This window comes from Urocitellus parryii, unplaced genomic scaffold, assembly GCF_045843805.1.
Source record: "Urocitellus parryii isolate mUroPar1 unplaced genomic scaffold, mUroPar1.hap1 Scaffold_37, whole genome shotgun sequence".
Lineage (NCBI taxonomy): Eukaryota > Metazoa > Chordata > Mammalia > Rodentia > Sciuridae > Urocitellus > Urocitellus parryii.
Genome location: NW_027553327.1, coordinates 12927760 through 12955759, shown reverse-complemented (window position 1 = coordinate 12955759; position 28000 = coordinate 12927760). Strand labels below are relative to the sequence as shown.

The 28000-nt window shown below is 32.8% G+C and overlaps 1 protein-coding gene across 1 annotated transcript; it reads left to right on the top strand.

Annotated features, from left to right (window-relative positions):
- Positions 1-662: 662 nt before the first annotated feature.
- Positions 663-27040, top strand: LOC144252094 (uncharacterized). The gene is made up of 2 exons (XM_077794654.1): positions 663-709; positions 25579-27040. Exons 1-2 carry the CDS (start codon positions 663-665, stop codon positions 27038-27040), a joined length of 1509 nt encoding a protein of 502 aa, XP_077650780.1.
- The last annotated feature ends 960 nt before the right edge of the window (positions 27041-28000 follow it).

Here is a 28000-nt window from a genome sequence, read left to right as displayed (position 1 = left end):
ATCAGAGATATGATATGGAGCTGTAGCCTCCTCTAAGTCCTCCTGATCTTGAGGAGAAAGTTGTTCGTCCTCCTCTTTATCCCCTTGTTCATCATCAGATTGAGACTGTTGAGGGGATGTAATTTTATAAAATCTAGATGTAGTAGCAGCCCCAATTAAGGGGGTTTGTTCAGACTCTGTCACTTGACTAGCCAAACAAACTGCCTCATGGGTCGGATCCAAAGCATCTTTAAAAAACATTCCATAATGCAAAGGCATCAACAGGAATCTTTTCTGGCCCATGATGATCATAATAAACCTTCATCTCTTTACCTAGTTTTTTCCATGTTTCTAAATTTAAGGTTCCTTCCTCAGGGAACCAAGGAGAGCATTCTTTAATAAAATGAAAAAAAATGTCTTAACTGCTTAGAAGAAACTGAAATGCCCCGTTTTTGGAGTATATGCTTAGCTATATCAATAAAGAGTCCTCTTTCTTTAGACTCTTTATGGCCCATGACTTCTCAAAATAAGTTCTCTGATTACTTACCCTTCTCTTACTTAGCACCTCGCTAAGGGGTCTACAGTATCCTAGGTAAGAATCCTATCCTCACCTGAAAACTTCTCAATGAAATGAATGCATCAGACTTATGAATTACCGATCGTCCCTGTTTGGGGGGCACCAGATGTCGGAGACCAGCTCCAACAGGGGGTCTGAGGAGAAGAACGAATGGTGAGGAGTCGGCAAAAGGGGGGGTGGAGAAACAACACAGACACCAAAGTGAAGGTGTTGATCGCAATCTTTACTTGTGAATTTGATCATATATACTTTTCATTTTGGCAGGCTCACAGTATTTTGTGGTTACAAAACAGGAATCATTATTCAAAGAAACAAAATATTACGTAGCTACAATTAGAATAGAAGAATGTATCTTGGCTTATGCATAAGCAAGCATTTGTACTTTCAGCTCGAGTTTTGTTATGAGCTTTTTCTGCTTCATTAACTTAATAATAATTAGAAATGTCCCAAAATATTGGCCTATACCTTGACTATTCTTTCTTGACTTACTGACTGGAACTGGTGCCATGGTTACGGCAAGTGGTTGACTTGTTATTAATTTTAATCAAACAAGAATAAGAACACAAACCATTGTGCACAGGAACAAGAACAAGTTGCCCAATACTAAGCACTAAATCTGTCTTCTTTTTTTTTCTTTTTTTTTTTAAATATTTTTTTATTTATTTTTAGCTCTCTGCGGACACAACATCTTTGTTGGTATGTGGTGCTGAGGATCGAACCCGGGCCGCACGCATGCCAGGCGAGCGTGCTACCGCTTGAGCCACATCCCCAGCCCCTAAATCTGTCTTCTTAACATTAATTTTTCTTCTGTAGATTTTAATTTAATTTCTCAAAAACTTCCTTGACAGGACTACAGGGAGTTTTTTTTTAGACATTAACAATTTACACTCCACAGCTGAATCATTGTATTTAGAGCAAACAGATCCATTCTTTAGAAGTAGTTGCATTAATTGGGAAAGTGATGTTTTTTCCTTCATACTTAATGGTCATATGAGAAGTTGCAACTATACTTATTAAAGGAACACAAAAAACAAATCAGCCCATTCCCAGAAACATACTGTGCTCCTCCAGAGGATGGATGCCTTGTGCCATCCACCTCAGTAGGGCCTTGCCATTGACTGAGTCAGGGGAGGGGGCACAGCAGGGCTTATCTATATTTTTTGTTTTGGAAGCCCCATAAAAACAGAAGAGAAGCATGTATGGTTACAAACAAAGGAATGCCAGAAGCCATTAGATCGGAGAAAATAAAAAAAATAAAATCTTTTCATAGAGCTTTTAGAGGTAAAAAGTTTATTTCTGTTTTGTGGAAGAAAACTAAAATTTCTCTTTGGCCTGACAATATTTTGACGTTTTAAATTTGCTTGCAATTTCTACCTGTGTTTTGAATTCACCTGGCTATCCCTTACCAGATAACAAACCTCTCTAAAACCTTACTGGTGCCTCATAAATTCTGGCTCCCACTGACCAAATAACAATTCTCTCTAAATCTCAGTGGCAGCTCATAAATTCCAATGTCTGGAGGTGAATTTATTTTCTACCTTGAAATGTTAGCCATGTAGATCCTTAACCTGCTATTTGCCTTTGTACTATGATTGTCAAAATCTTGCTACCTGTATGTACCTTAGACACCCACCTCCTTTGTAACATTTTGTGTTGTAAAAACTTTTTCTGAAGATCAGGGGGATGATCTCTAGCATAGAATATTGTAAGAGACAGTCCTAGTCAGCTTTTGAGCACACAATACAATCTTGATTTAATTTGATTTAAAATTTGAGTTGGTGGTCTTTTCTTTGTGTTTTGGTTTAACATTAACCTTTTTTTTAAACTTCACTGTAAATAAAACCAAAGAACACAACAAAACTCCTGTAAATGAGCCAGGTGCATACAAATAGTCATTCTTTTACTGAAAGCACAGTATTCATTATAGAAATGATATAAGCTTAAAAATTAAAAGATATCTCAAATATCAAGGGAGTTTAGGATTTAGAAATTTTTTCTTTCAGTATATAGGTAGTAAAATAGGACAAGAGAGAAAATGTGAAGCATAAATATATTAAATGATATGTGAAAACATCACCAAAATATTTATTACAAAAAATCTTATCTACAAAATGGTTCAAAAAAGCAATCTTTTTGTCAGGAATAAACATTTGGACAGGAATGGAAGTTTTGGTTCTCTTTTTAAGTAATTTTACTCCTAGTGAATAATCTTTACACTATTTCTGCATTTTACTGGTTAGAATTAATTATAATTCATATATCTGCAAAAAAGGTACAGCATGCAGAAAAATATTATTGCTCATTTTTAAATCACCTACATTATCTGATCTTTCCCTTTTTAAACCAAAAATCTGCATAAAACCATCTCTTAATAAATATCTCTATCTCTCTATATTAGCAGCCACTGAGTTATGAAATTTGCTTTGATAACTTGTCTCTTCATATACTTAAAGACTATGAATTTGCTGCTTAGCACTTAGGTATAATTATCTAAAATGTTTTCTAGTTATTTATGTCTCTATGGCAAGTCTTATAACAAGCTCTTACTATGTACTTTAATTACTCTGTGTAGCAATGTAGGATTTATGTCTTATTTGTGATACTTTGTTCCCAGAACTGTGTCTAAAGGGAAATATGTACAAAATGATTATCCAGGAAAAAAATCTATCTAATATTATATTTTACTTTATATTTATTTATATGTTTATGTATACATATTTTTATTATTTAGAAACACACTTTGGTATGAAACAACTGTGATACTAATGTATTTTAGCTTGAATTGGTTGTGAGAAACAAACTAAAAAGACTTTTCTCTGTGTTGGTTGGTGATTTCTGCAACCTTAGGAACCTAGTGAATAATAGCAGAAATAAATAAGTAATATCTGTTTTGAGGCAGAACCACCAAACTAGATAATGTTTTGCTTCTGCTTTCTATCTTGATTATTAGAAACATACTTTTAAATTTACATGGAAAACTTTTGGAATTCTGTTCTGTTAGTTCTTCTAAAAAAATCAATGAAAGTGAAAAATAATGCAGGAAAGATAAATAATTAATTTCAAACAATTCATTTCTTAAAATAAATTTTTTTTAAATCACCAAAAATTCTGAAATGTTAGAAAAGTTAAAAGCTTTAGAAATATTCTAAGGCAATTTCTATTTTGCTCAGAAGAGTAGACTATGTCTCCAACTCATTCTTCTCTAGAATTGGACTGTGTGCAAATATGAAAAAAAATTTGCTAAGATGCCCTACATGGCCTATAAGTTTTAAAATCCTGACAGGAGCTCAAATCTGCCTTTTTCTATTTTACAAAATACAAAATCTTAAATTTGTATACCTAACAAACATTTGCAGAAGTGTAATTCAAGTGACCTAAAAAAATGAAAAAAATTATTGAAGGACTGACACACTGAACATGAAGGACTTATAATATTGAATCCCTTATATTAAATGTCTTTTTATCATTGTCAAAATTTTCCATGTTTATATTATCAATATATTAATCAAAATTTTTATGCATTTAATAACAAATATCTAATTTCCTATTTTATTCAGTCTTTTAAAAAATTAGTAGTAATTAATATTAACAATTTAATTCTCATATTTGTTAAAGTATGCAACACATATTTTAAAAGCTATGGCCATAGCAAGTAAAAAATCCAGCCTAATTTCCTTTTAGGATTTGGAGCCATCTCATCATAAAGGCATGAAAAGTTGATTTCTGCTTCATTATAAATTACTGTGATTTGTAAACTTGCTTGAAATCCCTACCAGTGCCTTGAACTCACCCATGTCTGGTTTTCCCTAATGAGATAACAACTCTCCCTGAAACTTTAGTGATGACTCATAAATTCTGGCTTTCCCTGACCAAATAACAACTCACTCTGAAACTTTAGTGGTGCATCATACATTCTGATGTTGTGATCTAAATTTGCTCCCTAAGTGCTAAACCATTTTGACCATTAACCTACTACATGTCTTTGTATTATGCTTGTGAAAATCCTGTTGTTCGTGTAAGTTCTCAAGTCACCCCCCCTTTTGTAACATTTTGTTCTATAAACCTACAGTCCTAGAGAACTGGAGTGCTGAATTCTTTTCCCATGGGTTTCAGGAGAGATTGTTATGCTCAAATGAATGACCCCCAAAATACCACCAGAGACCAAGATCAATGTTAGAACCAAAAAGGTTTTTATTGCAAGGTAGGTCAGTCCTCCACACACACAGCAACTGGTTGCTTAGAGGACCTGAGCCCAGGGTTTTCAGCAGTTTTATAACTCTTTGGGGAAGGCAGGTACCCCACATACATTATAGCATCTCTTAGCAAATCATCACATACCTTGGGAAAATCATAAACAACTCTAAAACATGATTAGCACATTCACTGGTGGGAACAAGTTGGGTAAGGATGATTGGTTAGTACAAGATTCATTTGAACAGATTGGTTTTGGCCGTGAGGGGAGTATATTCTGCACTATATGGTTTCCCAAAATGTTATCAACCACCATAAACTACTACTGGAAGTGTCATTTGGAATCCCAGGAATTTTCCCTGTATCATGCTGATGGGTGGATGCTAGAGGGTTGCTATGGATCCCCACCTAGCCTGACTGAGTCATTGACACCAGGAACAGCAGATCTTTCCTGTTATTTGTAGATAAACAACTCAGCAGGGTGGGTATGAGCCTAGGAGTGCTCGGGTGTGTCTTTTCAAGGATAAGAGTCATGCCCCCTTCTTTGGACAGTCTTTGCTCTGAGGTAGAGGCTGGTTTTTCACTTTTACCTTATGTTTTTTATGTTCTTTTTAGCTGTAGCTGGATACAATACCTTTATTTCACTTATCTATTTTTATGTAGTAATGAGGATTGAACCCAGGATCTTGCACATGTGAGGTGAGCACTCTGCTGCTCAGTCACAATCCCAACCACTTTTGTGTTGTTTTTATTGGGCACTTTTTTTTAGGGGTTTTCTTCTCAGTTCAAAGTTCAACCTGTCACCTAAAAAGAACAGAGATCAAAAAATAAATATATAAAATTTGATAATTATTGTCATTATTTTATATTAAATCCTGAATAATATTCAAGCATATATAACCCATAAACTCAAATTACTTTATATGTAAGTTTAAATGAAAATGTTCTGTTGGTTGGGTTAGTTCCCACTTATGGAAAACAACCTTGCCTTAAAATCATAGCAGCCTGAGACTCTGGGGTACATTTCTCAGATTGAAAAAAAACAGCACTCAAAGACCTGATATTCTAGCCTTTATTCATGCCTGGATGGGATAATATTCCCTGTCATTCAAAAAATTGTTCACTTCTCTCAGATTCAATGTTCATGATCTGAAGCCTTTTCCAATCAAGAGCATTTTGTGGGAATTGTCCAATCGTGTGTCATCAGGGAGGGTGGGCTTTTCACTTCTTATCTCCTGAGTCCTCCATTTTTGCCATCTGTAGTCTCACTCTTCAGAGTCACATGTTCTGCTTTGCAGAAACTGAGGATCCCAAGTAGCCCTACTTCTGAGAACCAGGAAATGGTGAGTGTGCATTGGCCTAGCAAGGGAGGCTGGTGGAGAAAGACTATTGGAACCACAAGACTGGCTGTGTTGAAAACAGGAGCTAGCAGATTGGGACTCTGGGCAGTCTCCACTGGGCCACTATTTCATCAGTCCTACTGGCTAACCAGATGGGGAACATGTCAGTGGCAGAGACTCTTTGCTGCCTTCCTTATACTCAAAGGGAATCCTCAGAATCTGCATAAAATACTATGTAGCAGGTGTGTTCCTGCATCCCAGTATCTTACCAGATGCTGGAGATTGACAGGTGGAATAATTATCAAAATCAAATCTCCAAGGTCCATTTTCCTGCAGGAGAAGAACTATCAGTTTGAGGTACCTAATTTCCTTTTGAGCTAGCTGATTTTCATTTTGAGATTCTTTTATTTTTAATTTGTTCATTATTATTATTTTGTTAAAGTTAGGTGAACTCAGAGATACTGTACTACTTAGCCATATCCTTGGTATTGAAGCTGTAAGGGGGGCGGCGGAGTGTCGGAGGGAGAGACCACACACAAGAGACTTACTCCATGCAATTGGCAAAAGGGGGATTTATTGGGGATCCATTCCAGTGCGCTGGGACTCTGTGCCCACTCAAGAAGGGAGCGCAGCTCAGAGCCCCGAGCAGAGGTTCAAACAGAGCTTAAGTACACTTTCTGGGGAGGGCGGGAGGCTTTGCATACATCAGAACAAATCATCATGAGGCGCGGGGAAATTGAACAACAACTCTGAAACGTGATTGGCACATTCATTGGTGGGAACAGATGGGGCGGGGGTTGATTGGTCATTCGTAAGCGGGTTACACATTCAAACTGATTGGTCCAGGCCCTGTGACGAACTGCACAGGGCCCTAGGCTAAATGGCCAGTAGGGTGTTGTCTTAACTATCTCAGGAATCTGGGTGTAACAGAGGAAGTTAATAATACCTAATCTTTTACATTCAAGCTTTCCAGCTTAGAAACTTTACCCTTTCAAAGCTAGATTTATAGATAGGTAGTTAGTGTAGTTAGGCAAATTCGGTCTAATATCCAGTAAAATCAAGAATGAACACCATATTGAGAAGGGAGTCCAGGATAACAGGAATTGAAAATGTCCCCAAGGCCCTGAGCCCATCCCTAGGAAATTTTAATGAAGCAGCTCACAGCTCTCATGGTGATGCTAATCCAAAAGCCCTTCCAGCCCAGATTACTCCTTCACCCCACCTGTCCTCCACACTTTGGGTCTTCCCACCTACATTCCAACACTGCAAGATAACAGAACAAAGGACAGAAATGTGACAGGAATGTGGGATAGCTGAAGGAAGACCTTAGGTATAAAAAAGCTAAAAAGACCTTAGTTTAAAAAAAATCCCTTTCGTGGATTTTACCTCTTTGGTCCCCTTTTTCTTCTGGGGAGAAGTCTTTTCTACTGTCCTTTAATAAAGCTTTTACTTTCCACTCTAAATGTGCCTGGTGTTATACTTCAGCATTGGGGAAGCAAGGACTCTTCATCAGTAAACAGCCCTAGCAGGTTTACATTTATTTTGAGAAAGGCCCTGGCTAAGTTGCTGAGATTATTTTTGTTATGGTTTGATTTATCTAGTATTTGCTATTGCAATAAAGCATACTGTTTTTACATACATATGTATTCATATGGGGAATCTTATTTATATTGTGATTTTTATTATTGCAATATTATAATTTCACACCATATATGAATAGTAGGCCATGATAAGTTCTTTTTTTGCTCTTATAATTGAAAAGGTTTTTGGCTAAAGTTACATATAACTTTGTAGATAAATTTTAAAAATTTTGCTTTGGTTTCTTACTTCATTTAAAGCTTGATGATTTTTTATTATTGCATTATTCTTGTATTTAATAGTAAGGTTTAATTTGACATAACCATAAAACATGAAATATAATTTGCTCCCCTTCAGTATCCAGTAGTTACCCTTTCCCTATTCTCGTATTTTCTTCTATCATATATTTATATATAGTTTTTTGAATTATTGCTTTATAGAATACTCATAAAAGTAGACTTCACTGTTATATATTCATATTTGTACATAGAAGTTTTGGTGAGATATATTGTTGGTTAATTTGGGGAAAAATTATCACCTTTGTAATGGTGAGTTTTATTATTTACATGGGATGTATAATTCAGTCTTTTATGTGCTTTTTGTGACTTTTATTTTCTCATAAGTTCTACATATTTTGTTTCTAAAAATGTACACATGTGAAATACCACTTGCATAAGGCACCTATGTAAAATTTATACATAGTGTTTTATGCTCTTTTTTAAACTGGATATATTATGAAATGTTACTGGCCCCAGTGACCATTTTTCCTACAAATTATTATTTATATCTTCCAAGATGGATATTGTATTGAGCCATGCCCTTGGGCTTCAAGTGTTTGGATGAGTACCATTGCATACTTAGATGTTATCATGATCACATATGCTCTAATTTCAGTAAGTCTCTGTGATGGGGAGTATCATGTATATTTAATGGCAAAATAGTTTCTACAAATAGATACTAATTTAAACTCCTTTTGTGTTAATGATTATTAATTTGTTTTAAATGTTCATCAATATTACTTAATTTTTCTCATGATGAGTTTTTATTTTTTGTTTCTTAAATTTCTAAAGATTTTGAATTTTTATAGTTAATAAACATATCTCATGTATAAATATGAAGTTCAAACTTCTGTCTTTTATATAATTTTGGCTTAAAAGATGAGAAAGGGATCCAAAAATGCACCTAGAGATTGATTTCAAATAAATAAAAACGTTTAAATTATTATTTAAAATTGACTTTTTTTAACTCATCATTTATTATAGGTTTCTTGTATAATTGTAAGGGTAGATTATTTAAAGTGGATTCTAGGGCTTATCTTTGTTAATTAATACAGAGAAAGTAAATAAGAAATTTCTCTACACTATGGTTGCCAGAAAATGAATAAATTTCTTTAAAATCATATGGTTATAAAATTGTTAAATAACATATTTACTAAACATCCACTCCTTAAAATTTTTTTTCCTGTAATATTTTTTGGCAGTGAATCATGAATTCTATTATGTGGACTTTGGAATTTAATATAAAATCATATGGAATAAAATTTGGCCAATCCTAGAAATATTCATACATAATTTGTTGTTTACCTAATGAAATGTTGTGGAGATGGCAACTAATGAACCTATTTATTTTTAGAAACAGTTACTTTTTTGCTTTTCAGTTTCTTATAAGCTTTTTAGATTTATTTCCTTTCTGAGTCACTCAGGGCCACTGATTTTTTTTTTTTTTTTTTTTGTAATCTTCAGGCACTTACCCTTCTAAGAAATCTGTTTTGTGAGCTCTGTTTCTGAAGAGTTTCTTAATATGAAAGAGAAAAATGTATTTATGTTGCCCCTGAAATGTGTTCTCAATGCACTCTCTTAAAAATGCAGAGAAAATAATATTTCCCCAGACTGACATCCCTGTGTCAGGAGCTGACAATACATTGATGGTCTTTGAAGAAATTTCATACAGTTCTGTATCTGGGTAGTTTTCTGTGGGCTGCTTAATTGCCATTTAGTATACTGATACCCATGCTTTTTCATCTGTACTATGGAAATAATTTTAGAGGGCACAGATGAATAATGCTCTTCATGAGGCTATAAATACCTGTATGTTCTGTAGTGCACAGCTGACAAAGCCCCTGGAATACATTGTGCAGTTTCTATTTGGTTAACCATTATCTGCCACTCAAATAAATTTTCTTTCAAAAGCTTGTAATAACCTTTTCACTTTAGGCATCCATGTCATCCACATTCCAAAGTATAAAAGTTTGAATCTTTCTTTTCTGAATTCCAGGTTACATTTCTCTTGTGGTTCAATGTGGTACAAATAATTATGTTTTTTTCTTTCTTTTACACTGTGTTTCTAATAAAAATGTTCTCTGCTCTAAACCTATATTTCTCATGTCCAGCTATGTTTAGAAAATGACATAGATAATTTTATTTGATAATTTATAAAGGAGAGTTGAGAATAATTCTTGCTCGTGTTTCTCCTCCTTAGAAACTGAACCAGAAGTGTTCTTGGTACTGAAAAGGGAGGGCCATAACCAATCATATATATTTAAAAAATGTTGATTATTTGTATATTCTCTTCTAAAAACTCTCTGTTCAGATCCTTGGCCCATTTCTTGATTGGGTTATCATCATCATCATCATCATCATCATCACTATTAGTATTATTTGCTTAGTCTTTTGAGTTCTTTATGTACCCTAGAGATTAGTGCTCTGTCTGATATGTGAGGGGTAAATTATTCCTCCTAAAATATAGGCTTTGTCTTCAGCTCACAGATTGTTTCTTTTGCTGAGAATAAACTTTTTTGTATGATTCTATCCCATTTATTGATAATTTGTTTTAATTCTTGTGCTATCAGTGTCTTATTAAAGAAATTGGGGCCTAATCACACATGATGAAGATTAGAGCCTGTATTTTATTCCATTAGACACAGAGAATCTGGGTTAATTCCTAGGTTCTTGACACACTTGGAGTTGAGTTTTGTGCAATGTGAGAGATGGTGGTTTGTTGAAGAGGCTATCTTTTCTCCAGTGCATGTTTTGACACCTTTGTCTAATATATAATAATTATAATTTTGTGGGTTACTCTCTGTGACCTCTATTCTGTACCATTCATCTGCAGTATTTTTTTTTTCAAATGCAATGCTGTTTTTGTTACCATTGCTCTATTGTATGGTTTAAGGTCTGGTGTAGTGATGCCACCTTCTTCACTCTTTCTGCTAAGGTTTACTTTAGCTATTCTTGGTCTCTTTTATTTTTCCAGATAAATTTCATTGTTGCTTTTTTTATTTCTATGAGGAATGCCATTAGGATTTTGATCAGAATTGCAGTAAATCTGTATAGTGCTTTGATAGTAGCGTCATTTTGATAATATTAATTGTACCTATTGATAAGCAAAGTAGATCTTTCCATGTTTTAAGGTCTTTTTTGACTTTTCTTTTTCAGGTTTCTGTAGTTTTTCTTGTATAGACCCTTCACCTCTTTCATTAAGTTGATTCCCAAGTATCTTTTTTTTTGAAGTTATTGCAAAAGGGGTAGTTTTCTTCATTTTTTTCTCAGAAGATTTTTCACTGATATACAGAAATGCCTTTGATTTATGGATGTTGATTTTATATCCTGCTACTTTGCTAAATTTATTTATGAGATCTAGAAGTTTTTTGGTGGAGCTATTTGAGTCTTCTAGGTATATAATCATGTCTGGCCTTTGCAGGTAAATGGATAGCATTGAAGAAGATAATGGTAAGTGATGTTAGCCAATTCAAAGAAAAATGCCAAATATAAGGAGGTTGATTCACAATGGGGTAGGGAGGGGGACCATGAGAGAAATAGATGGATTCTCAATAAAGAAGAGGGGTGGGAGGAAAAGAAAGGGGACACGGGATTTGCAAGAATGGTGGAAGGTGATAGAGACCATAATCAAAAGTATATGTACGAAGACACAAATTTGTATCACCATACTTTATATACAACCAGAGATATGAAAAATTGTGTTCTATACAAGAAATAAGAATTGTAATGATTCTGTTGTCATTTCTTTAAAAAAAGCTGATAGAAATACGAAAAAAAAATTGTTCATAAATTATATACACTAAATATGTTCATGATATGTATATAGATATAGATATATATCTATATATATATCTATATATATATAGATATATATCTCCTCATATATGTTTATATATACATCTAGGGAAATGCAAGTCTCTTTCCTGAATTTTTAGAAATCAATTAATTTATTAATTTCTTCTAATTTGCTAATAGAGCAGAATACATTTCACTTCATAGTGCACAAATGGAGCACAAACTTTTATTTCTCTTGTTGTACAGAAAGTATAGTTACAAAATCCATGTAACTCTACTTTGGGTACAACAAGATTTTCATCTCATTCCGCCATTTATACCATCTCCCATCACCTCCTTCCCCTTTGTCTTATTCAAAGTTTCTTCATTTCTTCCATGCTACCTCCCACTTCCCTCGTTGTGGTTGTGGATCAACATCCACTTAGCAGAGAAAACCTTAGGTCTTTGGTTTAGGAGGATTGGCTTATTTGCCTTAACATGATATTCTCCAACTCCATCCATTTACTTCCCAATTCCATAATTTTATTCTCTATTAATGCTCAGTATTATTCCACTGTGTAAATAGACCATATTTTCTTTATCCATTCATCTATTGAAGAACATATAGATTGGTTCTATAGTTTACCTATTGTGAATTGTTTTGCTATGAACATTGATGTGGATATGCCTCTGTATTTTTCGGTTTTTAGCTCTGGTTGGTCTAAACTGAGGAGTTGGGTAGCTGGGTAAATTTTGGTTTCTTTCCAAGTTTTCTAAGAAATCTCCTTATTTTTTCCAGATTGGTGTCACAAATTTAGGGTCCTACCAACATTGTTACAGTGGGGCTTTTTTCTCACATCCTCACCAACATATATTTTTGCTTGTATATTTAATAACTGCCATTCTGATTGGAGTAAGATTAAATTTTGGAGTAGTTTTGATTTGCAATTCTTTAATTGCTAGAGATGTTGAACATTTTTTTTATTGATTTATTGATTGTTTATCTTCTAAAAAGTGTGTCTCTTCAGTTCCTTAGTCCATTTCATTTAATGATTGGGAAATTTGTTTATGGTATTAAGTTTTTTAAGTTATTTATATATCCTGGAAATTAGGTTTCTACTTGATGTGCACGTGGTAAAAATTTGCTCCTATCACTAGTATCACTTTTCGCCTCAGCTTTTTTTTTTTTTTTTGCTGAGAAGAATCTTTTCAGTTTGAATTCCTCCCACCTAGTGACTCTTGTTTCTATTTCTTGTGCTTTAGTAGTATTCTTAAAGAAGCAAAATTTTAAATCCCCTACCTGGGATTACATGTGTATGACATCATGATAGCAACACAATTCATCTTCATTTCAAGCACACTTTCTTAAGGGGATTTCATCCTAGAAAGAAAAAGAAAATGTTATAGACAGGCCATTGGGTCTAAGACCATGTCATAAAAATAAGAATATTCCATTAGACAATTTAAATAGTAGACTAATATCTTTGGACCTGGGGAAATATATATATATATATATTACAAACATACACACACACACACCATACACTTTCTGGTGAAATCTCCTTGCCCTGACTCAGGGCAGTTTCTCTCTAGTTTTTTATATCTCAGGAGAAATATTGGTAAAAAAATAAATGTATCATTCACCTGTAGAATAAAAATAAGTGATCATGTCCTTCATCTTCCTGAACTCAGGACAAGCATAACTCTCAAATATGGTTCTGTGAACTGAGATTATCTGGAGTCTTGACATAGTTTTGAGGGTGCTGTTCCAAAAATACATATACTTTATTAGTAATATTTTAAATACATAATGGTAATTTTCACATAGTGGAAATTATGGGTTATACCATAAAATTCAATTTTACTATTTTTATAGGAATTCTAAAAAAATAATTATCTTTCCACATTATATAATTTTAATGTTCAATCTGTTTTCATACAAGAGAAGTTAACTGAAAATTTACAGGATTGTCACTGTATTATTTTCATCCATAAATAATATATTTACATATATAATCTACACATTCAAAAGGCCTCATATGCAAGTTTAAATGTAAATGCTTTTCTGGGTTGGCTGGATTTTACTTCTCCAAGGATACGTTGCCATAAATTTGATGCAGCCTGAGGATCTGGATTTCAATTCCCAGATCCTCAAAATAAATAAATAAATAAATAAATAAATAAGTGTACAGACAAGACCCTACAATTGTGACATCATTTATTTCTGGATTTGGGTTTATCTCCTGACTCTCAAAAAACTCACTAGGTTCAAATTGAGCATATGAAGACATAAGTTGTGTCCAATCAGGACCCCTTATATAAGCATTGTCCAATCTACACATATTCAGTAAAGAGAAGCAAGTTTTGACCATCTGGTGTCAAGTCTGCCAGAGTGGGTATCCACTTCTAGGCTTCATCACTTATATTCAGTGAACCTGATTTTTTTCTCCTGTATAGGTACTTTGTGATTTATAGAAAGAACATGTGGTTCCTAAAAATAGAGTAAATGATGAGTGTGCAGTGAAATCCTGAGACTGGATGGTAAGTCTGGTTGAAACTGGCTGCACTGACTATGATGGGAACTGGCAATGGTTGGCTAGAATCCCTGGTGTAATCTTTGGTTTCTGCATTCCTGTGTCTTCTTCTGAGAAAGGTCAGCCATGAATTTCCACTGGCCAGTCAGCTGGATCATATATTAACAGTGGACACTGGAAGTCCTATAGTATCCTATAGAATATCTTCAGCCCCTATCTTAAATTCTATGTGAGAACATTTGTGGCAATATTTCCAAATCTTCTCAGATTGTGTTGTGTATTCTGGAGTGAGGAGATCATCATAATTACAACTCCATGTGTTTTTTCTTCCAGGAGCAGGGTGAGATATTCTATAGGTATCTCAGTTTTTTTTTTCTCCTTAATTCATTCTCTTTCTTTTTGGAGATTGTGGTATTGTGGATTTAGCCAGAGGTACTGTACCACTTTGCTACATACCTGGTACTTTTAAACTTTTTTTTTATCTTCAGACAGTTGCTGAATGTGATTTTAAATTTATGCCCTTGTATTGTGAGTTGCATTTATATATAAAATTTTAGCTTTCTGTTCAATGAAAACTTCCCCCTTTTCCAGTATTATCAGTTACATTTTTGCAGTATTATCAGTTATTTTACCCATATCATATTTGAAATGAACATGGTATACCAAAAACTGGATGAGACTTTAAAGTATTTTTTCTCTTTGGGTGCAATTATACATGCATATTAATTCCAGAGACTCAAGTGGGCTAAGTCAGTAAGATTGCAATTTCAAGGTAAACATGAGGAACTTAGGTAGACTAATTAGACAATTAGAAAAACCTGTCTCATAATTTTAAAACATGGCTGGATATGTAGCCCAGAATTAACATGCTGCTCTTTCAAATCCCCAGTACCGTAGAAAAAATTCAAAAGCAAAAATTTCTGTTGTTGTTGTTTATAAGCATTTTACATAATTGAAAAGTAAAGAAGAATCACTTGATCTTGGAAAAATCATGTGTTTCTATTCTTCCTTTGTGTCTCCAAAGGCAGACAACCTGTCAGAGTGTCTTTATGCTCATTTGTGAAATGTGTATGAGAGCATTCTCATTCCATACTCTGGTATTTTCCTGGAACTGTGTTTCAGAACTATGTAATATGAGGATGCCACAGCTGGCACATCTAATGCCTCTCATAAGTCCAGACAAGTACTTGGGGATTTTCTTGTTCAAGAGCAGTATAAATGTAGAGAGCTTAGTTTCTCAAAGAAATAACTTATAGAACTCTCAACTTCCATTTTATTAAAAATGTCTTCACTAATTTTATAGTCTAGCACAGTGTTTCTTTCTTCCATATTCATATAATTGGAGTACTACTTACTATTCCACTTTTTGAGAGTAGCTATTCTAACAGCTGTTTTCATGCAGAAGATCTTATAGTTGGATGGTGAACTAAAATTCTGATGCAAGCTTTTTAGATTCCAGGGTGCCTTATGCTCACTGGAAAAAAATTGATATGCACCTATTTTAGAAATAAAGAGGCATCTGTGATTGTAACCATTTTTCTTGACTAATATCCGAGATTTTAGCCCATTACAATGTTTGCACACCAATGTGAAAACACTTCTTTTTGTGCTAGGGAGATTTGCACCTGCACAGTTACCAGTGCTTTAATGCTTTGAGGTTTCAGATGTAGTCCATTGAATGGAAAAAGTTAATATCGGGACAAATTACTTACAGAAAGAATGGGTTAGGTCTGATGTTATTAGTAAAGTGAGCTGGGTGATAGAGCTCAAGAAATGCTAAACTGCCACTTTGGCTTTCAGTGGTGGTCTGTATTTCTCTGTTAATATTTTGGTACTGTCTAGATAAAAGTTCAACTGTCAGCAACAGCTATTTGCATTTTTAGAAAATGTTGGCAAATCCCTCTAAGGGATTAAGGGGCTCCCTGAAGATTTAACACCTCTTTCACTCTAGTCTAATGGAATAAAGCCAATGGATCTTGCATGGTCATAGAAAACCACTTATTTTTTTTTCCTTCCTGGAGTAAATACTCATGTATATCTTATTCCTTCCTCTGTGTGTACAGATAAATTAGCATTTAAAATACAGCCAATTTAGAGTTAAATAATATATTTCAAACCCAAATCAATCTTTCTTTATTTATAGTAACACTGGATTTGGGCATTTTGTTCCAGTAATTTTGCATATTGCTCAAATTAGGAAAATCTACAAGTGCATTCTACTTATGACTTTTTTTTTAAAGAGAGAGAGTTTTTAATATTTATTTTTTTTAGTTTTCAGCAGACACAACATCTTTGTTTGTATGTGGTGCTGAGGATTGAACCCGGGCTGCACACATTCCAGGCAAGGGCGCTACCGCTTGAGCCATATCCACAGCCCTTCTACTTATGTCTTGCTCGATATATTTTTTTTTTCAGTTTACCAATTTGTGTGCCTCTAATTCCTTTACACTTTTTAGATGGACTCAAAACAGGAGTATGTATTTATTTGGTGTATCCATAAATGGAGGGAGGCTTATATTCTGCTTTTATTTATTTTTATTTTAGTTTTAAAATTATCTCTCTTTGTATCTGCTGTTTGGTGGATGCTTGTGTATAATTTCAGTGTCACACACATTCTGCATACAAGTCGCTTTTGTAATGTATGCCTTTTATTCTAACATCTACCTTGAGGTTGGATTGTAACATTCACTCACATTAAATATTTTATTGATATGTTTTGATTTATACACTTATAATAATTATCAGTAAAAAGATATTTGCATACATATGAATTGCCCTAAGTAGTTTTCTGTATTGTGATTTCTTTATCTTAAAATTACTACACTGTTGTAATATTTTAACATGCATTAGTGTCAGGTAATGATCACTAGTACATTTGCTCTTATATATGAGAGAGTTCTTGTCTAATTTTATATACATTCAACTTTCCAAGAAAATTTTAGAAGTTGTTGCTTTGATTTATTCTTTAACAAAAAGTAAAGAATGGTAAAATTATGACCAGTTTTTATTAAAGGGTACCTTGAGAAAAGTGATCATTTGTATAACATTTTTTTTTCCTTTGTAAATATGTTGAATATTTGAGTCTAATATGTTCTTTTCTGTATTTTTATTTTCTCAAATACTGTATATTCTTTTGTAAACATACTTTCATATGAAATGCAACATTCATGTGACATCAGCATAAAATATATATGGTATTTTATTGTATTTGTCAAACTGGATATAATACATCAACAAATATTCTAGCTACTAGAATTGACATTTTACAAAATTTAATAATTATTTCTTCCTCTTTAGCCATGCCCCTTGGTTTCAACTCTAGAAGAATGTGGCTGTATTCTCATGTACAGTTGCTGTAATTTTAGTCTGTGATTACTGTGTGGGTGTATCATATACATATGATTTACAAAACAGTTTCTACAAATGGATAATAAAAGCTTAAATTATTATTTTCCTTTTTTTGCGAATGCATTTATTCCACATATTCATCAATACTATTTAATTCATCTATATGATGTGATTTTATTCAATGTTATCTAATTTCTAAAGATTTTGAGTTTTTATGATTATTGAACACTTAGATATATCCTTTTTAATGTGACTCTTCAAGAATTTTTTGTTTTTCTTTTGCAATCTGTTGTATTTGTTCTTCTTATAAGCATTTGATTATATGTGAGGAAACTAGGGTTTTTTTCCCTTGTCAGTTTTGCAGCTTTTAATGTAATTATTTGATGAATACATTTTTTGAATTAATATTTTGTAATTCATAAGTTTAAGTCTATTATATTATATAATTTTGAAAACAAAAAAAAACCCTATTTTTTTTTCTTTTATGATATTAGGAATTCAACCAAAGTGTCTTAATGCTGAGCATATTCTCAGCTCTGTTTTAAATTTTATTTCCAGATGGGGTTTTCTCAATTACTTCAGTTGGCCTTAAATTTTGAACTTCATGCCTTAGACTCCAGAATAGTAGATATTTCATGTGTACACCACCATACGAACCCTATCTTTGTATATAAACTTTTGAGCTTTGTACTTTCTTATATATTTCAGTATTATTTATTAATAACTTATATTCTGCATTTAATGTGTCAAAATATATTGTTATGTTTTATGAGTGAAGGGATAAAATAGCATTTTATTATCACACTCTTTTCCCAATATCCTAGCATGTTTTAAGAGTTTTGTTGTCGGTGTTTTCTGTAGTTCCACCATTTATATAATTATGAGGTTTATCCTGATTGATTTTACTTCATAACATCAATCATGTGGCATCATGGTATTTTGGTCAGCAGTTGACTTTATGTACAACCATGGATCTAGCAAATATATTAGCCATGTACTAGTCTATACCATCTAGATTCTGACATTGCACTCAGAGAATTGGAAAATTGCAGAAGATTTTTAGGATAAATTTTCCAGAGTGTATTTCCATCAAGTGAGAAATCATTATATATGCCTATATTTGCAATTACATACTGTATAATTGATATATTTTTTTATTTTCAAATTTGCTAGTGCTTTTTTAATTGTATCTGCTTTTTAAAAAATTTGTGTTAAAGATTGAACCCAGGGGTGCTTAACAATAAAGCCACATCCTCAGTCCTTTTTTTATATTTTATTTAGAGGCAGAGTATTGCTGAGTTGCTAAGTGCTTCACTAAGTTGCTCAATACAACATATATAAGACAATATTATATATAATATTGTCTTAGAATTTATGATCCATTTTTCTTATCCTCCTTAGTCACTGGAACTACAGTTTTCCACCACTAGACTGGGCTCATTTGCTTTTTAAAAGCACCAACATTGATACTGGTAACTCTGTGTTATGTTTATCTTTAATAGCTTCTAATTTTTCTCTTTTGCTTAGACTTTCTTTACTTTTAGTTTTTAAATTTTACTTTTTAGGGGCTGGGCATGTGGCTCAAGCGGTAGCTCGCTTGCCTGGCATGCGTGTGGCCTGGGTTCAATCCTTAGCACCACATACAAACAAAGATGTTGTGTCCGCTGATAACTAAAAAATAAATATTAAAAAAATTAACTTTTTATTGGGATGAATGATTTGATAATAAATTCTAGTCATTTTATGGCTTATAATTTTTTTGTGTATGTTTTATTTTTACCTCAGGTATAGATTAATTCCATTTTTTCTAGCTGTATAGAGGTCTAAGTGAAACATAATAACATGTATGAATATTGTTAAAGAAATGGAACCTCAATTTTACCCAGCTTTTTGACTGTACGGTATATGCGCAAAGGACATAAAATCAGCGTACTACATTGACACAGCCAGGTTTATGTTTATAGCAGCACATTTCACAATAACTAAGCTATAAAACCAACCATTCAATGATGAAATGGGTCCATTCAATGATGACAGGATAAAAAAAAATGTTGCTTATGTACACAATAAACTATGAATTAAATGACTTTATGACATTTGCTAGGAAATGGATGAATCTCGAGATTTTATGTTAAGTAAAACAAACCATTTCTTTAAGACCAAAAGTTGAAATTTATTGCTGATATGTGAAATCTGAAGCTCATAAAGTGGGGAAGGGTAAGAAAAGAAGATCAGTAGATTGCACAATCGTAAACAAAAAATAAATAAATGAATAAATAAATAAATAAAAGGGAAAAGGATAAAAATATAAAATATATATATCTGTAAGTGAATCCTACCATTGTAACCACCAACAAAAACAGGATTTTAATTAGGATAAGATATACCCCATGCTTTCACAATATCATAAAAATCGATTTTACTGCCAGGTAGAACTAGAAAGAACAAATTTAAAAAACAAATTATATTTGTTTTAAGAGCTATACGTATATACTATTATAAATATCATACAATATAAACATCGATCCAAGTTTGTATATATATATAATTTTGTATGTTAATACAAAATATAGAAAGGATAATTCAAACAGGATTGCTGTTGCTATTTTTTATATTAATAACACACATAAAAACATAAAATGTTTGAACTTAAATAAACTGTTAAATATTTCCATTAAGTGGTTTGTCTACCTTGTTGCATTTCAAAATTTCTCTTATACCATTGATGTTGGAGTTACTAGAGATCTCACTACACATTCAGAATAGCTAGATCTATTAAAGAAATAACAAATAAGATTCTACACATTAGTAAATCTCTGATTAGTGGTTGTACAATTAAAATTTGAGGGTTCCCGTTCTTAATTACCATGTTTTTCTCATCTGAAAAATATGTAAAATTTAGATCAAGACATAAAAAATGAAAAAAAATATTTTTGTGATAATGCCTGAGTTTTATATTGTGTTTCATAAATGTGGTGTATGTATACTTTTTTGAACTTCAATCACTTTTTCTGCAGAAGTACACTACCTACATGATAGTCTACTAACTCTTATTTCAAACTTTAATTACATTACCCACTGTGCAAATGTTCATGTGGTCAATGTGTTATTTATTTACCTACTCTTATTTTAGGAACTGTTAACATTTATGGATATAGCCATTGATTTTACTGAAGAGGAGTGGGAATGCCTTCAGCCTGCTCATAAAATTTATATAGAGATGTGATGCTAGAGAATTATAGAAACTTGGCCTTCCTGGGTAAGTTTAATTTCCCTTTAAAATTATTAACTACTAATTATTATTTAATTTACTTCTGTTGCAGAGTATCTTCTGGGAACTTCTCTATAAGAATGAGTTTCAGATTTCTGTTTCAATGAAAAAGGGCATAAGGGCATTTTTAGTACAGATATTCTTCACTTTAGATATGTATTACCTAGTATAATTTAGTGATGTAAACTATTGTAGACTATACATAGCAGGGGGCACAGTTGAGTCATTCAAATGTCAAGGAGAAAACCAAACTGAAAAATGTTGAAGGAGTAGTTATCCAGCAGAAGAAATTTTCAGAAGCTTAGGTTTATTTATTTTGATTGTAATCATTGAACACATACTGCCCTATATTTATCACATTTTCAAATTCCTTGTTGTTCTCTGTTTTCTTCTTTAGTGATGTCCCAATTTATTCAAATTAGCCATCAAAAGTTACCTTTTGTTTTGAGGGCCAGCATGATCTGTTTCAAATCTTCTTGTAAGGAAACTTTTAAAGAAGCAAAGAGAAGAGAGAGACACACACACAGTGAAAAGGAAAAAAGAAAAAAATTACTGGCCACCCCTCTTAACAGCTGGACATATAATACTCCAAAATTACATACCTTCTGATACCATTAATACATTCTAACCCAGTTTTTCTTTAAGCTCAAGTGCCAGCTATCCAAGATTAGGAACAGTTAATACAAATATAGAGCCCCTTCTCCCTAAGGACATTACCACAGAGACTAGATAGTGCACCTGTAGAGTTCTCTTAATATCTTCAGGGAGAAACTATTGGGCATTACAATTTCGGGACTCAGGGTGCCAGTTACAATCACTCCAACACTTTCCTGTCTATTCCAAGGTCAGAAAACCTAATACCTCTCCTCTTTTTAAAGACCTTTTGAATAAATAACATTACTAATCTCCGTAATGCTGGTGTGGGCAAAAAATAGGGCAGACATAGACAACAGCAAGTTCCAACGTCAGTAAACATCCACCTATGAATATTTTTGACCCAGATGAAATTGAGTAAACATGAAGTTAACCAATCCAACAAGTCCAAAATCCATCATCTTGTTCAACCTTATTAATGATATCTTTAAGGTAATCTAAGTCTTTTGAAATAAAATTACTATTATAACTTAAATTGAAGGAACACATGTTATTAAACTTCTGATATCCTTTATGATGTAACAATAACAGACAATCAATTGCCACATGATTGTCAAGTATGGCTTGACAATGTTGTTTTTTGTTCTTCATTAAGCATATTTACAGATATTAAGATATTGTAATGGGTTCTAGAAGTCCAGGATCTGACAGTACTGATTTTCCCAGAGCTGGTGTACAGAAACAGAGCAAAATTGTTATTAAGACCAAAGCATTTACAGAGTTTTGTGTGAGTTTATCAATCAAAGCAGTAACAAAGTTATCTAGAGTACATTCTAACCCCATTTTAGCCAACACCTGTTGAGCTCAGGCTGTTAATGGTTTTATATTCCCCCACCCAGTAACTAGAATTAACCAGAATTCATGGATCTTGGGGTCCTATTTTAATGATTCTCTTCTTTTGAGAAGAATGATTATTCTCTTGTTTGGATGAACTCTTATCTTCCAGGGTTGAATGAAACTTAGAAATCAGCTTGTGAAGTCCCTGATGTACATTTATAATTGCTATTTTTCATGCCTGAAGGTAGAGTCCAAACAGGACATGTTGGCATAAGAGTAGCAGTCTATGCTTTTTCCAACATGATCAAAGGCATAGGATCTTGTCACGCTGGTCAGATGGAACCTCATATATTACATATTTTTTTTTAGTAATGGCTGTTTGAGAGTAAAATGTCTATTCAATGCAGATGACCAATTTTGTGTATTAACTTTATCTTGTATATTGAACACATTACCTGTAAATAAAACAATATTTAAAGCATATAAATATAAGAGAGGCTAGATCTTTGTTTGTTTCTGTTTTAAAAGGAACATATTAGTTTACAATTTGCTCACTCAACAAAAGCTTGTCCAAAAGAATTATGAGAAATTTCATGATTTAAAACTATATCTCATTGATTAAAAATTGAGCAAAAGGATAAGATGAAAAGGCAGAAGCACTATCCATCTCTAAACCAATAGGGCCTCGAGGAGCAGATCATGCTTTGTTTCTTTCCATGTTCTCTGCTGGAACTGACTTGACATTTTCTTTTTTTAGATTCCGTTCTGCTAGTATTTTTTTTTCTTTTGATTTGTGTTTTGAAATAATGCATTAGTAATCATAAATATTTTGAAGTGAATGAATCATTATAATTTTATTTTGTGATATATATATATATTTTTTTTTTGATTAGTGATTTAATTTCTGGATCATTGTTTTTTTTTTATTGTGGTATGCTTGGATTCTTTTCACACTTCCTATATATATATAGGAAATGGGAAAAAATATATGGAGTCTTTGACTATAATATTTACCCTACACAAAACACTGTATATATACATGTATAACACTTCTCTTTGTATATCCTATAGATTTTTAATTTTTACAGTATTGTACAAGTTGCTTAGACTTTTCTTAAACTTGGTACTGCTTGATAAGCCTCTCCCATATTGGTAGAATTTCAGATTTGCAAACTAGTAATGCCCCTCTCATTTTTTCTTAAAAAATTATTCACATAAACATTGTGCTCATTGATGTTAATATTTTTCAATTTCACTCCCTAAACTTTTTTTAAATAGTTATTTAGTGTTCTTTGAGTAATTCATAACTCTCAGTCTCCTTTTGTTAAATTCTTTATGTTTTTTTTTTTTTGTCACTTGGATTTAGCCATGCTTCTCTTTGTTTATATTTGCTGTACTGTTTTTTTATTTGTTCATTAAAGGAGCCATCAGTAGATTATATAGTCCATTTTTGGAAAAAAAAGCATAAAAACTTTTAAATAAATAAAAATAGGCAAGAACAGTGCTGCATCCTTGTAATATTTGCTAATTGGGAGGCCGTGAAAAAGTACTTCATTTGAGAGAAGTCACAGAAATTTAGAAACGACATGGCTCAAACAATTTTAAAAAAGACTTGTGTTGTAGTTTGTGACATAGAATTTTTGGGGTAATCTCAAGCATTACACATGAAACATTAAAAGTTGGATGACCTAAAGATCCAGAATTGCCAGTACTAAATATGTATCCATTAACAATTAAATCAGAAAATTGAAGAGATATCTCTGATTTTGTGTTTAGTGCAAACATTTTTCTCAGTATTAAAGCTAGGGGTCTAAATGTTTGTGCCCATCAATGTCAAATGTGTAAAAATATGTACATATATACTATTATTATTTAGTTGTAAAATATTTTGTCTCTTAAAGTGTTATAAGAAATATATGCAGGACTTTGAATTAAGTGAAAGGTGGCAGGCAGATATTAAGTTGTAGGAGCATTTGATTCACATGTGGAACTCAGAAATTTAGTGAGCAAAATTTTGCTCACCAGGTACTGTGTTTTGTGTAGGGTTGATATTATAGTGAAAGTATCCATATTTTTATTTATTGAGCATAATAGGATCAAGAGTTTTATTTTACCACATAGTGAGTGTATTATGTTCTTCATAAATACTAGTAGAAGGAATATAATACCTTGTAAGAAAAAAATTGATAATTATATGAAATAATTCTTGTGTTAATTCATTCTATTTATTCATTTTAACTTGTATATATAGTATAAAATATCATGATATATTTATAGATAAACAAAGTTGTATTTGTCAATAAAGGAAATTCCCATATCACATGAATGTAAAATTATAAAAATCAATTTAATATACTTGAATCTCATATGTTAAATTCATCCAAATATTATGGCCATAGGCTATGCAAGGTTTTTATAGTCCTTTAAAAAATGTTTTTATGATAAATTTTATAGACATATATGTGTATATTTCTTAGTAAATTTTTTGTTCATATTTCTTTTTAAGAGTCCATTGCCTCTTTACACTTGTTGAGTATTTATGTTATTATCACTCAAATTCTACTAGTTATTTTCATGTTTCTATGTCACGGTAGACAAAAAACATTTTTTGGACATTCTTTAAAAAAGCCAGAAAAGTTTGTATATGTTTTACATTTCTCTTGCTCTACTGACAGTGAAGGTAGCTGGTAAATATTTTCTAAATACTATCTTATGAAGGAAAAAAGGCTGTTAATAATACTTTTCTACACTTTATTATATTACTCTTCTTAATGATGTACTACTCTTGGATACTGTGGTCTCTACAAGAATTTTGGTAATATTCTCAACATAATTTTGTCTGTACATTTTTTATTCAACTAATATATAATTTGGATTTATGGTGACTTTGGACTTACTAATATGCTACACTCCTGATGTAATTACTTTACCTTAATTTCATGTTACATATGCAAAATATATTTATCCCAGTCTAATAGGTATTGTTTTTATTTTTGTCTATTTCAGCCATGACTCCTAATCATACCCAAGTATATTTACCAGAAAAGGGCCTGAAACATATATTTCATGAAGTGATAAGTGCAAAATGTATACGTTGTAATCTTGAATATTTACCACAAAAGAAAATAGGGAAAACTCCAAGTGAGAGTGAACACCAGAAATCATATAAAAAATCAGGCTTTGTTCTCCACCAGAGAATTTATACTGGAGAGAAGCCCTACAAATATAAAGAATGTGGCAAAGCTTTTAGTAGAAAAAAAGGTCTTATTTACCACAGCAGAAACCAAAATGGAGAAAAACCCTACAAATGTAAAGTATGTGCCAAAGCTTTCGGTAAAAAATCACACCTTATTTGCCACAGTAGAACTCACACTGGAGAGAAACCCCACAAATGTACAGAATGTGGCAAAGATTTCCATCAGATATCAGAGCTTATTTGCCACAGCAGGACTCACACTGGAGAGAATCCTTACAAATGTAAAGATTGTGGCAAAGCTTTTGGTCGAAAATCACACCTAACTTACCACAGCAAATCTCACACTGGAGAGAAGCCCTACAAATGTAAAGAATGTGGCAAAGCTTTTGGTAAAAACTCAGGCCTTATTTGCCACAGCAGATCTCACACTGGAGAGAAGCCCTACAAATGTAAAGACTGTGGCAAAGCTTTTGGTCAAAAATCACACCTTATTTGCCACAGAAGAACTCACACTGGAGAGAAGCCCTACAAATGTACAGAATGTGGCAAAGCTTTTGGTCAAATATCAAGCCTTATTTGCCACAGCAAAACTCACACTGGAGAGAAGCCCTACAAATGTAAAGATTGTGGCAAAGCTTTTTGTCAAAAACCACACCTTATTTGCCACAGAAGAACTCACACTGGAGAGAAGCCCTACAAATGTAAAGATTGTGGCAAAGCTTTTGGTCGAAAATCAGACCTAATTTACCACAGCAGATCTCACACTGGAGAGAAGCCCTACAAATGTAAAGACTGTGGCAAAGCTTTTGGTCTAAAATCAGACCTAATTTACCACAGCAGATCTCACACTGGAGAGAAGCCCTACAAATGTAAAGAGTGTGGCAAAGCTTTTGGTCAAAAATCACACCTTATTTGCCACAGAAGAACTCACACTGGAGAGAAGCCCTACAAATGTACAGAATGTGGCAAAGCTTTTGGTCAAATATCAAGCCTTATTTGCCACAGTAGAACTCACACTGGAGAGAAGCCCTACAAATGTAAAGAATGTGGCAAAGCTTTTGGTCAAAAATCAGACCTAATTTACCACAGCAGATTTCACACTGGAGAGAAGCCCTACAAATGTAAAGATTGTGGCAAAGCTTTTAGTCGAAAATCACACCTAATTAACCACAGCAGATCTCACACTGGAGAGAAGCCCTACAAATGTAAAGACTTTGGCAAAGGTTTTGGTCAAAACTCAGGCCTTATTTGCCACAGCAGAACTCACACTGGAGAGAAGCCCTACAAATGTAAAGAGTGTGGCAAAGCTTTTGGTCAAAAATCACACCTTATTTGCCACAGAGGAACTCACACTGGAAAAAAGCCCTACAAATGTACAGAATGTGGCAAAGCTTTTGGTCAAAAATCAAGCCTTATTCACCACAGCAAAACTCACACTGGAGAGAAGCCCTACAAATGTAAAGAATGTGGCAAATCTTTTGGTCAAAAAATAGACCTTATTCATCACAACAGAACTCACTGCAGAGAAGTCCTACAAATATAAAGAATGTGGGGCTGGGGTTGTGGTTCAGTGGTAGAGTGTTAGCCTTACAAATGTGAGATCCTGACTTTGATCCTAAGCACCACATTAAAATAAATAAGTAAAATAATAGTATTGTGTCCAACTAAAACTAAAAAATAAACATAAAAAAGAGAGTAAACCTTATTAACAACAGAATTTATACAGAAAAGAACCTCTACACATTGAAAAAAAATTCAGCAAAGCTTTTAATAAGAAATCAATTATTTTCACCACTAGGCTCCTTATTCTGGAAAGAAGACATATAAATGTAGAGAATGTAGAAACATTTTAAATTATATATCATATATTACTAGACATCAGAGAGAACACATTGGAGAGAAGCTATACAAATGAGACCATTACTCTAAGAAAGGGACAACATTTAATCCTCACCACAATAATCATAGCATAGAGAAAGTTTTGAAATGTGATAGTTGACAATGTGACAATGCCTCCAAAATTTATTCACCAATACTCAGAACCTGTGGATACATACTGGTTAGAGAAAATACAAATGGAAAAAAAATGTAGCTACATGTTTCTTAAACACTGCTTATTTTGGAAAATTCATTGTGCCCAGAAACCCTAAAAAGTTAAATAATATATCCAAAATATATTTCAATTTTAAATTCATTGAACATCTGAAAACTCATACTAGTAGTGAAAATTTAACAGATTTTGTCCAAAATATATGCCTTATATAACAGTGTAACATTTATAATAAATGTGAGAGTATAGTAAAGTTATTATCTATATATTACACCTTGATGTATATGAGGACCAGTAAAATACAGAACTCATTTAAGTTTAGAAAACAAGTAGTTGTCTTTAGCTTTTGCTTAAATTATTAAGCATTATCAAGTTATTTTTCAGAAATATCAGTCATAAATATCATACTTGCATAGTGAAGAAACGTCATCTTTGAAAGAATATAATTGTTTT